Source organism: Lepisosteus platostomus, chromosome 9 (assembly GCF_059453375.1).
Source record: "Lepisosteus platostomus isolate fLepPlt1 chromosome 9, fLepPlt1.hap1, whole genome shotgun sequence".
NCBI classification, from domain to species: Eukaryota; Metazoa; Chordata; class Actinopteri; order Semionotiformes; family Lepisosteidae; genus Lepisosteus; species Lepisosteus platostomus.
In genome coordinates, this window is record NC_142619.1 from 16,496,165 (window position 1) to 16,511,863 (window position 15,699).

Sequence of the window (15,699 nt, forward strand, 5' to 3'; positions counted from 1 at the left end):
TTGTAGACACTCCCTTTTCGTTAAATGGTTCATTTTGGAAAAGAAGGAAAACGATATATCGATATATATTACACATACATTTTTTGTATGTGTAACAACACAGGGCATTATTCATATGAATTGTGAGATGAGAAAACGATTCCAATGAATGCTTTGAATAAATCATTGATATGTTTAATTGTTGGGGGTAATGACTTACACTTTTTTGCCTAACCCGGCTGTAATCTGAGCCTTTCCGTTCATCGCGGGGGTCTGTGATTGGCTGATTTTACCCCAGCACTTGGCGCGCTCTTTGCAACAGCTTGAGCCCTGCAGCAAGAACAGCGGCTATCGTACTGCACTCTACTCGGTGAATATTTCAACAGATTATTCCTTACGTTTACAAGTAGCTGAGTATAGTTATGTCCGTGTATTGCTGTGTGGTGAATTGGTCAATCATCGCGGTGGATTTTATGCATGTTTATATATTTGGTAATTGAGTTTGCTTACCCATAGAAGACAAACGGAAGACAAACAGGGAACTAATCATTTCTCGTTAAATCAATGTTAAACAATGGGTTTAATTTTAGAACACCTAAGTTGCTTGTTTAAACGTAATATCTTGCCATTGATGTCTGACCTGCAGTCAGTGATTGGACGATCTTGACGTCACACGAGCGGTGATTGGCTGGTCATTGATCCGGTTCAGAATTAGACCGAACTTTAAGGCATCCATTCATCTGATGACTGTTCTCATCTTATTTTTTATCTTCTTTTACTACCAGTATAGGCGATTATATGTAAGTTTATTTTATACTTGGGGTTGCTTGCGAGTTTTGTTATAGTTTTCAACGGAGTAATTACTATGGATCTTTAGTTTTTTATCATTATAACCATGTTTAAAATTTTATGATAACATTGAGGCTGCATTTGTTGGAAGCACAAAACTGGAAGCACAGAGACATTTTTTTTCAAACGTTTCCTGGAAAACGTTGTTGTCTTAGGTTTCACTATACTGTTGCAGTGTGGTAGGACTGAATTCTTAGACCATCTCTAGAACACATTAAAGTCTATGGTGGTGTGAGTTGGGTTTTGGGCATCGGCTGGTTATCGTGTTCAGTGGAGGATGTTTAACCCTTGACAGAAAATACAAGAAAGCTCTCCAGGAGGAACTTGTTTCTGTGCCAGGGGTAATTATCCAACAGTGCTGATTACTCTGGAAGTGGTGGCCTAGTACAGAGTTCCTGTGTAAATCTTGACAGTCATGAGACAAGAAACCCAATAACATTTGTACAATCCTAGACCGACTCCTCTACTTAGTGGACCACCTCTTGGGAGTCTGTGTCATTGTGTGCAGTTCTACTAGAGCAGTATGGGGTACTCTGTACACTTGTACTCAAAATGTGTAAGCCCTTTGCTTCCTTGTATGGGGATGAGGACAGAATAAAGTATGATTTATGTGTTTTTTCTATGCTTCTTTTCTGTGCTACTTCTCTTTCTTAACACAGTCTGCTTCAAGATGGCGGATGGACCTATACAGTTCCCATTTCCATACCAACCATACTCCATCCAGAAGCAGTTCATGGAGGCTTTGTACACTGCATTAGATGAAGGAAAGGTTGGCATTTTTGAGAGCCCTACTGGAACAGTGAGTTAATTGTCTTATTTCCATGGTTTACCCCTGTCAAGCTCAAAGAATAATAACTATATGTTGCTGACATGTTCACACAGTCATTATTTGTCTCCAGTAAAGTGAGCCTGATACACAATGTTGTCAGCTCCTGAATTGCTGTTAGGTCCTAATGTTGAGACAGAGTAAGCTTTCCAGTGTGTGAATTCAGAGGTCTCTCATTATGAATCTTTTTTTGGATTTTTTCAAGGACTGTCAATATATGATGTATTCTGCATAAAACATAGATTTTGGTTATTCCATTATTCCCTTTATACTGTATACATGGGTCATGCTTAATAAATGTCAGCTAAATTAAATATATAATCTTTAATATCACATATTCAACATAAAGACATTTTGCTAAATAGGCTGCCTGTGGACTCTCACTTGGATAATATAGTTTGAAGTATCTAGGTTAAAAAAAGGGTATATACTGTTCCTGAAAGAGGGGAATTCTGCTAATTAAAATGCATTGATGAAGTCAACCCAAGTGGGCTTTTCACAATAAACAGTGAAACCCAAACCAAAGGACACAAGTGGAAATAAAGAGGAAGTGAATTTACTGTATAACTAAGAATGAGCGGCACTATTTCACGAATTCATTATTAGGAGGCCATGATTGGTAAAGGCCAGGAGGAAATTTAGCCAGGACACCGGGGTAACACTCCTCATCTTTCTGAGAAACACCCTGGGCCCTAGGATTTTTAATGACCACGCAGAGTCAGGACCCTGGTTTTACACTTCGTCCTTTCCCAGGACGTCTCCCATCCAGTTACTGGCCAGGCTAATCTTCAGCGGATTGCCAGTTGTGAGTTGCACGGTGAGCTGCTAGATGAATAAGCTACACCCTCAATCTTTTTGAAGCTGAGCAAGCTTCCGACCCACTTGTTCTGTGTTCCAGGGGAAGTCTCTCAGTCTGATCTGTGGTGCCCTCACCTGGTTGAGGGACTACGAGGAGAGAAAGAGGCTGGAGACAGCTCGCCTGCTAGAGTCTGGGGACCTTGCTACAGACAGCTCTGCAGGGAGCCAACAGGCTTCCCAGAGCCAGGAGAGCGCAGACTCTGCAGAGCCCAACTGGATCACAGACTTCGTGCAGAAGAAGGCGGAGAGAGATCTGGTCAGCAAATTAAAGGTATTAATAAAAAAGTTTGAAGAAACAGTTTAAAGGGATTAAGATTGGGAACTCTCTAGGGAATAATGAGATCAGGAACTTCTTAGTAAAAAATATAATCAGTTCCACAAGGCATGTTTGCGTCTGTTAGCAGTGCCAAAATACCAATGGGACTGACTGACTGAAGCATCAAAGCTTCCTTTGACATCTGTTTTCACTTTACATAAGAAACTACATGAGGAGATGTCCTGATTTTCTTTTCTCTGTCTAGGAGGATGAGTTGAAGAGGAAGAGAAGGGAGGAACGTTTGGAGTTGATGCGACGTAACACTAAGCTCAAATACACAATGAAGCGCAAGGTATGACTGTCGCTGGATTTGCCAGCTCCTCAGGAGTGGTCTTTAGACAAAAGCCTACACTTATTGCTCATTTCTCTGTGCCAGTTAATGAAGCATATCTTTAGAAAATATTTTCCGTGTGTTTTGTTTAATAACTAATATAATTGTCATTCTAGCTCAGAGCTGTTTAACCAAAACCTATTTTGGTGTTGCTTGAGTAAGGGGAGGGTGTGTTACACAGAGGGAGGCACTGAGTTAGTTAATGTGTTGGTCATAGATGGATTAGGAGAACCATTGTCCATTAAAGTCACTTGAATTAAAAATGTGTTTTTCTGGGTTTCAGTTAATGCTGGAGGTAAAATATTATTCTCTTTGTTTCTTCTTCGTTTTAATGTCTTAAATCATCTTAGCAAAATGTCCTGTTGATAAATATCTACTGTAATTACACTTTATCCAATGTTTTGAGTTAATGATATTGAGCAGCATTGCTGCTGTTAAATGTGAGTAATACAAATTTAATTTTGTTTTTGTATTGCATGTTTGAGTGCAAGTCCTGTTTTGCAACAGTAAAGGGTAGCACGTGTGTAGCCCTTTGTACAGATCTGGAATCAATGTGTAGCCCTTTGTACAGATCTGGAGTCACATTGCCTCTAATGAATGTTAACCTCCATGGGTGTTAGCAAGACAGTGAGGATGAAGAGGCAGTTCGCCTGCTGAAGCTCAGTAAGGAGGCCTTGACTGTGGAGGGTGGTGACGTCCTTGAAGAAGGGGAAGAGGAGGTGATTGTGGCCGTCTATGAGAGCGACGATGATAATGCAGTGCCGAAGAGAAGGTGGGTTGGGGTGAGAAGGGCTGTGGGATTAGATCAGGGTCCTTTAACTGCCCAAGAACCGGGATTCTTTAAAATCCCGTGTGACGGATCACAATCTCAACAATTGTTGTTTGCACGGGGCACCTAGTGACATGATGGGCAGCACAATGATTCCTGGGTCATGAGTTCAATTCTCGATGGGGGCAGCTGTTGTGCGGAGCTTGTGATTTCTTTGTATGGATTTTCTCCCATTTATTTAGATGCGCGAAATGCGTTAAAGGGAGTTAACTGCGTGTGTGCATTTGTGTGCAATCTGTGATGGACAGATATCCCATAAAGGCCGTTGTCTCTGTGCTTCTGAGAGAGGCTCTGGGTTGTCATCCTTGCCAGGGGTATGTGGATGGAGGTAGCTAACATCCATCCATTTTCTAACCTCTATATCTAATAAATGGTACACCCTGGACAGGAGGCCAGTCGGACACAAGGCACGCAGAAACTCACACCAGGGCTAATTTCCCTGGAAGGCAATTAACTTACCAGAATGCTATTGGACTGTGGGAGGAAACCAGAGAACCTGGAGAACAACCACAGAAAAATAGGGAGAACAAACAAACTCAAGCAGATAACACCCCAGATCTGGGAACCAGCACTGCGAGACGGCAGTCCTAACCACTGCAACACCATGCTGCTGACGTACTGTCTGACGTACACTTTTAAAGTGTGGGACATTCACTTGATATTAATTTCCCTTCAGTGCAGCAACTGAGTGTGCTCAAATCCGCTTTCAATCTAGCATCACTGTAGGAACAGAGAGACAACGAATGAAAGGTGACAGTTTGAAAAAGCATATGCTTAGAAGTTTAAATATAATAAAGGAAAAATACAGATGCAGTACTTGATCAGATATAATCATATGTGACGATACATAAATCTATGTACTTCAGTTATAATGCAGTTTATTCTTTTAATTTAACCTAGAAACTTCAGTGTTTCCATAACAATCTTGCATATGAGCTATTTGTATAATAGTAGTGTCATACAAAAATAATTTGTACCCCTGTATAGATTTTATATGCTTTTTTACTAGTAGGAAACTTATTCCTTCAATTATGAATGCTTTGATTGTCCCCTATGTAGCAATCCTTATTAAAACTGCAGCAGCTTCTCTTTTTCCATTTATTTTTTTATTAGTATTACTGTTACACTGCGGAAAAACAGGGAGTAAGGCGGAGGCACACGTCTGCTCTTTATTGTCCAAGTCTAAGAACAGACAGAGAATGACAAAAAACCCGCAAGGCACCTAAGTGCTGTAACGCAATAATCCGCAACAGAAGTGCAACAGCGTTGTAACAAAAGCGGATGCTGTGTGTGACGTAACAATTACCTGAAGCGATTGGAGTCAGTGTAAATCAGAAGAAAAACTATTATGTGTGTGCAGTAGTTCTTAAAATTCTTAAAATGGTACTCTTTGTCTCAATATGGCTTGGGAATCTTGGAAGATTTGTCAGCTCCAATTGGGGAAAAAAAAAACTCATGCAAAACAGAGGAACATTTAAATGCCCTGGGAAAGTAGACATGCTGATCAGATTTATGTTAAGAAAATGAAAAAGGTGTACAGTATGTTAGACTGTTATAACAGTACTTGTACAGAGAAAATTGTGAATACATTGGATAACTCCATTCATGCAACTTAGTTGCACATTAAATCAGCTGAAAAGTAGAGATTTTAAGGGATGATGATTTAACTGTAAAGAAGATATTTCCATGACAATGCAATCTTTTAACTGGAGCACCAAGAAAATTCAGTAGTTTTGCAGGAAGGGTCCTTAAAATGCCTGTGAAAAAGCTCCACAAGATGTAACCAGTAATAAATGTAGATACCAGTCTAAATATTGTAAGCGCATCTCATACAAAGTTATTATTTGGTGAAACTATCACTTCATTTTTATCCATTTCAATTGCTTTCATGTATAAAATTAAAGATCTCAGGAAAAAAATATAAGGTCTATAATTTCTATATAATCTATGGGCATGGTAATGAACCAACCCAACTAGAATTAAGGCTGGAATAATGCTGCAGCAGCTGTATGCTTCTTGCCAATATCTACTGTATGTAGCTGTGTCTATACTTAGATTCTGAAGTTTAAGATTGTCTTTACATAAAACACCCTTTTGTGAAATAACCAGTAGGTGGTGAAATACTCTCATGCTTCTCAGTTTGGCCTGCTTAAGCTGACTATAAAAATACCAAGACAGCTACGTTTGTGATTTAATGGGACTGTTGAGCTATGAGTTGTGGAGATATGGAATGTTAATGTTTTTTAAAATGTTTAAAATGAGTCACAGATTGTTCTGTACTGCTTAATGGTCAGTTGATAACCATGTGCAGCATCTTAAAGGCTAAAATCTTTTCACAAATTTGTTTTGGATAAAACAAGTCAGATCCGTCTCGGATTCTGGAGAAAGGAAACATTGAAGTACATCATGTTCACTTTGAAGTCTGTGACGTGAGATCTGACTAAATGGGTTTCTATATCTTTTTGAGCTACCACAAAGGATAATTAAACTTACTACTTATTACATTTTTTTTATCAATATAGGAAAACAGACAGACTTTCAGGGTTCTCTGTCCAGACACTCAATTTCCAGGTTGTTAACATACTGTAGGAGTGAGTATAATTTATTAAGGTCACACATTAGGTTACAAGAGTCTCCTGATCAGTTCTAGGAATCAGAAAAGAAGCAGTTACTCTTTAATTTGTCCCAGAAATTTCTGAAACTGAATAGTTGGGGGATTAGAAGCCTTCTTCAGACAAAAAAATATATTTTCAATTGAAGTTGTAGGAATCTGGTGTGCCTGAGAATTTACTCGCTTTTAATGTTAATGTGAGGTTTTAGAGCATACAGTATGTTTGACATATCCAGATTCTAAGTAGTTTGTGCCATTTGAAGGATGGATTTGACTTCTTGTGTGAAGCAGTTGTTGTTATTAATTTGTTTACTCAGCGGTTGTCCATATTATCTTATTTCCATTACTTGTTATTTTAAAAAGAGACGCAGTTATGGGGCTGGTTTAATTTAACTGGGTGTTTTTATATGCTTTCACCCTTCAGAACTATCTGATAAGACAAACTGATCCCAATTTATAGGCGACTACCAAATCTTTTGTCACCTTTTAACCTAGAACTGGGAGCCAGCTGATATCTTCAACACTGAGTTTACAGGAGCAGAGAAGATGAAAGAGGAAAGAAAGAGAGACAAGCTGAATGGAGAGAGTTTCAGCATCACAGTAAACTGATGGAAGGATGGGACTCTGATTTAATTTAGGGAATATATTACGATTTTTCATTATTTGTGAAAATATTTCATTTCTCGTTTAAATCCACCAGGACATTCTGTTTACAAGTATGCCAGTGTTATTTATGTTTGGGTGCATTCATGCATGATGATCAATTGTCTTCTTGTAGTATGAACTAAGAGTCTTGGCTTACCTGAGACTGAGATATTTTATAAACACTTTTTTGAATATAATACTCTCGAATAGTATTTTTTTCCAGGTAAAGATTTATATCTGAGGGTATTGAGGAGTTGGTCAATTTTAGTAATTACACAGAAACTTGACATAATGTTTAAGCTCAGGAACATTGTCCAGCTATCCATAGTAATTTGTAAATATTAGTTCTAATACTAAGAGAAGAGAAGTGTGTTGGTGCAGTGGTTAGCTGCCTTACAGTGCTTCAGCCCTAGGTTCAGTTTCTGGGATGCTGTCTATGTGGAGTTTGTATGTTCTCCCTGTTTTTGTGTGGGTTTCCTTGGATGCTCCTGTTTCCTTCCACAATCAAAAGACATGCTGGCAGGTTAATTGGCTTCTAGGAAAACCGGCTCCGGTGTCCCGTCCAGGGTGTACCCTGTGTTGTGCCCATTGTTTGTCAGATTGGGTCTGGCTGCCCCATGACTTCTAATATTTTGTTTTTCTGCTTTGTTTAATAAATCTGAACTGTTGCCTATTTCTGGACTATCATATTGCCCACTGAAATTTACTTTGCAGGGTATTCCAAGCCCGTTGGTTGTTTTATTATTTAAGTAAAATTATATATTGGAATACAACATTTTAAGATCTGATATTCTATCATTTGTCCGGTCCTCATTATTTGGACCTTGCTAGCATGATGCATTCATTATTGCCCTTAATCTTTTTTGTAAAGATTCATTTTTAAGTAATTCTTAATTTGACCTACACTATCACTGTGGTTTTGTATGCACGTCCTCTTTGTTGCTGTGAGACTTGCCAAGCTGATAGTTGTCAGGAGATGCAAGAATTCTACAGCACAGGTTTGAAAACATTGAAATTGCTGTTAGGGAGTAAAAGTGTCTGAAATAAGGAATATATATTTTGTTGAATATTAGTATGAACACTGTTCTTTTTTGTGTACCGTCTGTAAGAGGTGTACTAATACTGTCATTTCCTATGCAGCTGTTTAGATGAGGATGATGATGATTTGGAAGAAGACCACGTGACCAAGGTTTGTGAAGAATTCTCACCATCCCTATGCTCTTTTCCTGTTTTGTAGTTTTATTATTTTTATATCCCCCGTTATGTATTGTATTTGAGTGCCATTTGTTGAAATGCTTACTTTTAGTCCGAATTAATTCTCTTTGATGTTGATATTGCCCTTTATAGATTAATTTTGGTTGCCAAAGCAGCCAAGGGCTTTATGACTCAGTACCCTCTCACTTGTTACAAATTTCCTGTTAAAATCTTTTCTGTTCTTAGGTTCCATCTGCTCTCAAAATCTTACATAGGCACTTTTAATTAGAAATATACAATGCCAAATTCTTATATGCAGTATTATATAAAATATTTAGATTGTATATGTAATATCAAAGGCAACATGGAAATTTGCCTTGTTTTAGTTTAATTTCAAATAGTGAAAAATTAGCAATAGTCTAAGATAAAATAACAACAGTGAATGTGTGATAATTAACAAAATTTATGGAGAACAGAAAATGTAGGTGCTGGAAGTCTAATTCTTACACTAATGCTTTTTGGAAGGAGATTTTCTTGAATGTCATAGTGTATATTTTCCAGTGATGTGGAATAACCAGATTATTATGCAAAACAATCTGTAACCCTTTAAAGAATAAGAGACCAGTTGGTTGTTCATGTATAAGCAGCATTTTTCTCTGTTCCATGCCCACAGATTTATTACTGCAGCCGTACTCACTCTCAGCTAGCCCAGTTTGTTCAAGAAGTTCAAAAGAGCGCATTCGCCAGCGATATCCGACTGGTGTCGCTAGCCTCTCGGCAGGTAACCTCATCAAACGCTGCAGAGCGCTATTAACGTCTTTTCCAGATGAAATGTTACCTTGGAGATTTCCAAAATATTTCATGGAATAACCCATTTTTTCATTTTATTCTTATTTGTAAAAAGCCTTTCTTCCTTTCCTTAGCCTTTGTAAAGATTGCAGTTTAAAGGTGTTTCAAACAAGGTACTGTACCTACAGTTCCTGTTAAAAACTTCTAGGAGCAGTGTTAATTATCTCCAAGTTATCAAACAATTAGCCCAGCAGGTGTTGACTCGTTTGAAACAAAAACCACATGACACTGCTACATGTGGGAACTCCCCTGCTGGGTGGGATTAAATCATTTATAGTTGGAGTCAGTACATTTTAAGTGGATTTTTATTTATGAGGTTTATGTTATACTTTGTTGATGTTTGACTTGAGACCCAAATCAGCATTTCCTTTCATTAATACAACAGTTACAAGCATTACTGTGCTGAATGAAATGTGATCCAGAGCAACTGGTGCCAAAAATAGCTTGACTACAAATATGCAGCAGAAATACACTCAGGCCCCTCTAATGTTTTTGGTTGTGTTGTACTTGAAATCGAAAAGCATGAAAATGTAAAGTTTAACGGTTTTGTTTAAAGAATCCTTGAGATATTGCAGCCGTCAGAAAGCTATCTCTGCTTTTAAAAAATTAAAATGTTGTGTATGATGGATTATACGTCTTTGGCAAGTTGATAGATTGAAAAGTCTACTTCCAGTAGTTCAAGAGTTGAGAGGTGTGTTTTAGAAATGGAAGGGATTGAGGGTGTGGTATTTCTTGCTCTGCCGTAGAATCTCTGCATCAATGAAGATGTTCGCAGACTGAGCAGTGTCCAGCTCATCAATGATCGTTGCATGGAGATGCAGAAGAACAAGCACGGTGAGCAGGGAGAGGGTTCTGCACAAGTGTCGCCTGGTTTTGCAGTAAGAAAACTCTCTTCCAGTGAATTGATCTGAGAATTGATGCTACAGTACATGGAAGCCAGTTTCTTTTAAATGTCTTGCAAACATATATTCCAAAGTCCCTCTAAAGAAAGATTTAAATCTCTTGTAATCTCAGCTTTCAGTGTATGAATTAAAATCTATTAACTTTTTTATATTGTAAAGCTTGCGTCTTTCCACGACAGGGAAGATCTAATTGGGTTATAGGTCAATTTCTGCTTTTATACATTTTATTTCCATTTCTTATTTATTTTAAAATTAATATTTTAAAATTCATATTTTAAAATAGTTACAGTTCTAATTCCAATTGAAATTACACTAGGGTTTATGGCATAGACTTTGCTAGGCAAGTATACAGTATATGATCAAACTGAAATCGAAAATAGGTATTCACACTATGATTACTGTGTCTGTGATAGGTGCATAGGTAATATAATAAAACATGATGTGAGCACAGCAAAAATTAACTTAAATCTCAGAGAAAAATATATTTCTTCTGTGGATGCAAATGACCTTACCTTATATATGAAAATAATAATGAAATAAAGGTTAAAATTACAGATATGTATTTTTGAATGTAAGCAGAGAGCTGTGTGAAACTGTGCCATATTCCACTCTTTTTGGTGTATCTGCAACTTTTTATATACAAATCTATATGTATCCAAGACATTTATGGGTAATGTGACAGCCTGCCTGAATTGTGCTGGTTAACAAAACTGTTCCACAAGCTGTCTTTGATACTCAGCATTTTTACATAAGCTAAAGAAGAGTTTTCGCAGTGCAGAGTTATCATTCAAAATGTGTTTTACGTTATCATGAAATAAGTAGCACCCTTATTATTTCATCCTTACCTTCTAAAGCACATAAGTACAGTTGTGAATGAATCGCAGACTAGGCACAATTCTTACAGCTACTCTATATAATAGTATAATATTAGTATATTACACTAATATGTAATAATATAGTGTACTATAATATAACTATATAGCTAATATACAATAGTAAATAGATTATAGGTAGACATAAAAAGAATAGAAATGGTTAGAAAATGCAGCTCCGTCTCCATCCAGTCCTGTGTGTGCCTCCTCCGATACTTTGTATTTTTGAAATGAGCATTTCTCAATGTCTGTACTTGACAAAGCCAGCTTTTCCATCCTTTGCCCCCACAGAGAAGACGGAGAAGGTCCAGGAGCCCAAGAGGAGGCGGGGAGCGGCCAAGCCAGTGTGCCCGTTCTCAGGCTATGAGGCCTTGCAGGCGCTGCGCGATGAGATTCTGGTAAAGGTGCAGGACATTGAGCAGCTGGCGGCCCTGGGGAAGGAGACCAAGGCCTGTCCTTACTATGGAGGCCGCCTGGCCATCCCTGCTGCACAGGTGAGTCAGCGAACCCGAAAATCCCAGGGGACAGGGAGATTAAGCAGCTAAGCTTTGTCTCCGTTCAGACCAGGAGTCTTTTTCCTGAGTTTTGTTACCTGCAGGAGAATTGCACTAGTGTTTATGATACACATTAGTTTTAGCCTGCTGCTTGATGGATGTAATGTTATGAACTGAATGAAGATGGGCAACCTTGAAGCAGGTCCTCATATTCGGATAAGTGAAACGGTTCAGAGAAGTTTGGAAGAGAAAGGGGCAGTTTTAAAGAATTTGTTTTAATTATCAAAAAGCTGCTGATACTTTAATTAATGTAAAAAAAAGTGGATTTCTAAGCCTTTTTTAAGGTTCATACTGTATAATATAAACTCCTTACTGAAAAGTAATAATTGACCATCATTAGTACCACCATAATTTACCATCATCAGAATCCCCAAGTAATATACTGTGATTAGATCCTTTTCTGAAATTTCTGCAAGACAATCATAAACTTTATATCTTATAAATGTTTGTTAAATTTGTTTAAATAAATGTAAACGTACATTTCCCGGAGGTGAACTTTTCTCGCTCCTTCTTTAAAAGACCAAACTACCTCATAGAATATGATCTTGCGACCTCTAGAGTAGATCTGACCAATCTCATTATATTAATTGGGATCGTATGGGGAAAAATACATCTCATTGGGAATCCTAACAAGTAAAGGTATTAACATCATAGGTGTATATGAACACTTTAAATATTAATGTTTTGTATCCTACAGTTTTATTTAATGTATTCTTGTGACGTAAAAGCACTGATTTTCCCTGTCTTCAGTGCTTTCCCCTTTGATTGATTTTATAGTGCAGGAGTAATCTCTAGATTCGAATTAAAACAGCCCTTCTACATAGTACAAGACCAGTTATACAATCTGTTGCTTTTATGAAGGTTGAGAGGATCCAAATATTTTTGTTAATATAGTATATTAAGATAGAACAGTTGTTTAGAAACTACCAGAATATTTGCTAAATGTACAGTAAGCCATTCATTTCAAATGTTTTTTCTCTGTTCCCTCAGCAAGGCTATTTTATGATTTAAGACATATATATTAAGACTAGAACAGAGCCATTGACCCCTGACCTACTAAACTAAACCAACAGTTGAATGTCTGTAAAGAGGTGAAACTCTGTATTCCTCATCGTGCGGTGCTTTCTTGTCTGTGTGGGCTTGCCGACTGGGTGTTGATTAACTAGATTTCATATAACAGGTCACGTAGAGAAACAATGGAAAAAAATTGCTTCATCAATTAAATTGGGGGGGACTGTGGAGAAAACAGATTGTATTCCAGAGTGGAATTTTCCCTGAGCAACACCTGGGCAGCAGGTTAACCCCTGCTGTTTTAAAAAATGCAGTGCAATCTTTAATAACCAAATAGTCAGGACAGGACATCATATGCTATGACAACTGTGTTCCTGTAACCATTCTGTGGAACTGCTTTGGAAATTCTGGTCTAGCTGGAAGAGTACTGCTTACTGGTTGACCAACTTGCAGCAAAAACCTGTTTTTTCTCAGAAGTGACCCAAGTACTCACTTGTTTTAGCCTTACCTATATTTTAAGATCTGATGACATCAGACTACAAAGTGCTTACACTGCAGCCAAAAAAGCTTTAAAAACATGTGACCTGTAGCAGATTATAAACCTACTATTAACCCCTTTAGTTACCACATTTGATAGCTTTGCTTTAGCGGTGGACTAATTTTTTCAAAGGTTTTTATTAACGTTTTCATCACCTTTCTCTCAAGTTTATGAAGTGGTGCAACATCACTTTTGTTTAGTAATATACTTTTTTGTTTGTGCAGTGGTTTATGGATTGAGACACAAAATACTTTTGGCCAGATTTCAGGAAAATGCTGTTCTTTTAGTGTGACTATAGATCACTCTGCTGTAGAGATTTTTCCATTACAAAACTGATAGGTTTGTATTTAATGGATGTAAAAAGCACCATTTATACACTTAAAACAAAAGTGTACTGATAGATTACTGCTACTGTAATTAAAGAAGACATTAGACATAAAAAACAACAATTCACTGAATCACCTTTTTTAATCATATTAACATTTTTCCCCAAACCCTTCTTTTCCCCCAAAACATATTCACGTGCAGTTTTGTTCTGCCAGCAGCAGTCAGTTTGCATAAGAATCTAAATCAAATGCGAAGTGATATAAGAAAATGTTAACCGGTTGAATATGAAGTTGTTCGTGCTTAAGGAATAATTGAGTTTGAGTTGTGCACTGCGTTTAAACGTGTCGCTTCAAATCAAAGGATGCTTTTATGCAAGATGGAGGAGGGGCTTGCTTTTGAAAGTCTATGGAAGTCTGTTTTATTTGGAGTTCTGAGACACTGCTGATTTTCTCAACCTCAGAAGGAAGGTCATGAGAGGTTTCTGAGTAAACATGGGGGGGGGGGGCGTAGACCAATGTGCTGTTATTGGTGTTTCTTCATAGCTTACTGTGAATACCTTGGCTGTTTCTGGGACTTGCCTTCCTTTTTTTCTGCTTTTTCACCAAATTAAAATTGTACCTGCTTTGCACCCAAAACATTTGGTTTTGATTTTTGCATCGACATTTGGTGGAACAGCCTACCGCTTGAAAACATAATTATGTGACATAAGATATGAATATAAAAATAACAGGCTTACATCCTGTGTGCATTTCGTGGTTTTTCTTGTTTTGGTTTTCTGTTTTTTGTGTAATTCTCATTTGAGGTTTTCCTCAGAACACACTGAGTTGAAAGCCTTCTCAAAATCTGGTATTTTCACATGATTAGACATGTTAAAGAAACTTTAGTTTCTTCCCAAATTACAAAATTCACTTAAGTTGGAAAAATGTTTGCAAATTTACAGGTTTATATATTTAAAATGATAGATAATGTATTCTAGATACCTGAGATTTATCATTGAATTAATAAACCGTATTTATTTAAAAAACAGGTTTGATTCTGCTTAGTCTAATTCTTCTTACAGTTCCCCAGGAACTAACTGTATAAGCTATTGTTTCCTCTCTCACCTTCATATATGGAAAAAGAAATAATCCTCTTTCACTTTGCTATCATTTATATTTTGTATCGAACATTTTTAAGCTTGAACTTCTCTGATTGTCCCATATTTGTAACCACAATTCCTTCCTTTCATGACGACTTTTTTCTTTATTCCTGGGCTCCCATAACATGTAGTTCTGTTTCCTTTCCTGCTGCAGCTGGTGGTGCTGCCCTATCAGACGCTGCTGCATGAGTCAACGCGCCGGGCTTCTGGGATCAAACTAAAGGACCAGGTTGTGATAATTGATGAGGCCCACAACCTCATTGACACCATCACTTGCATCTACAGCTCGGAGGTCACAGGCGCGCAGGTACACAGATACCGACAACACCTGGAATATACAGTGATGGAGCTGTAAAGGATATAGATCCCTGTTGCACCAAAATGAGCAGCTGTGAAGTACAGATAAAGTGTGCAACACGTTATGCACAGAATGGAACTGGGTGCAGGGCCTTATGCAGATGCACAGAAGGTTGATATTTATACTGTGAGGGAAGCTTTGCTGAGGGAAAGCAACGCAATTTTACTTTATTTGCATACCTTTCAGAAATGTACTGAACAAAATGATTTTCCTTGTTTTAAGAATTATTTACACTGCTGCATTGTGCAAAACTGAAATGTATTGGCTTTATAGTTTGAAAGATGAAAGATTTTGTGATTCGGCGTTTGCTGCACCTATGTCAGGTGTTTGTTGCACCAGCTGCAGTTTTTTCCTTTAAGACTAAAACATCCTCTGCAATTTCCCCACATTGGCATTTTATTTTAACTTGCATTTCCTTAGTAACTCTCCATACTAAAATATTTATATTGCTGCATCAGAAAGAATGCTTTGCTTTGACCTACAAGTCTAAAAATATTGTTTACCCAGAAGCTAGTGCTCGAGTTTATCTAGATAAAATAAAGATGTAACAAACCTGCAGTTGAGAGGTTAGTTACAGTATGTAGCTCTTTGCATCCAGTTTAGAAGAAATTGGTATTCTAAAGTGTGATCTGCAGTTACCACTTGTCATGATCGTGATTTTTTAAATCCAAAAAACATTTGACAGCTCAGTTTTTTTATGAAAGTATATATG

The 15,699-nt window shown here is 37.6% G+C and overlaps 1 protein-coding gene across 1 annotated transcript in view; it reads left to right on the plus strand.

Annotated features, from left to right (window-relative positions):
• Positions 1-18: 18 nt before the first annotated feature.
• The window catches only part of ddx11 (DEAD/H (Asp-Glu-Ala-Asp/His) box helicase 11), a 42,963-nt gene continuing 27,282 nt past the window's right edge, over positions 19-15,699 (plus strand). Inside the window, exons 1-10 of the mRNA XM_088646980.1 lie at positions 19-349; positions 1,488-1,627; positions 2,553-2,783; positions 3,034-3,120; positions 3,780-3,931; positions 8,385-8,433; positions 9,112-9,219; positions 10,034-10,121; positions 11,353-11,555; positions 14,784-14,936. Coding sequence (XP_088503106.1) covers positions 1,499-1,627; positions 2,553-2,783; positions 3,034-3,120; positions 3,780-3,931; positions 8,385-8,433; positions 9,112-9,219; positions 10,034-10,121; positions 11,353-11,555; positions 14,784-14,936 — 1,200 coding nt within the window. The 5' untranslated portion in view covers positions 19-349; positions 1,488-1,498. The remainder of the gene's footprint in view (positions 350-1,487; positions 1,628-2,552; positions 2,784-3,033; positions 3,121-3,779; positions 3,932-8,384; positions 8,434-9,111; positions 9,220-10,033; positions 10,122-11,352; positions 11,556-14,783; positions 14,937-15,699) is intronic.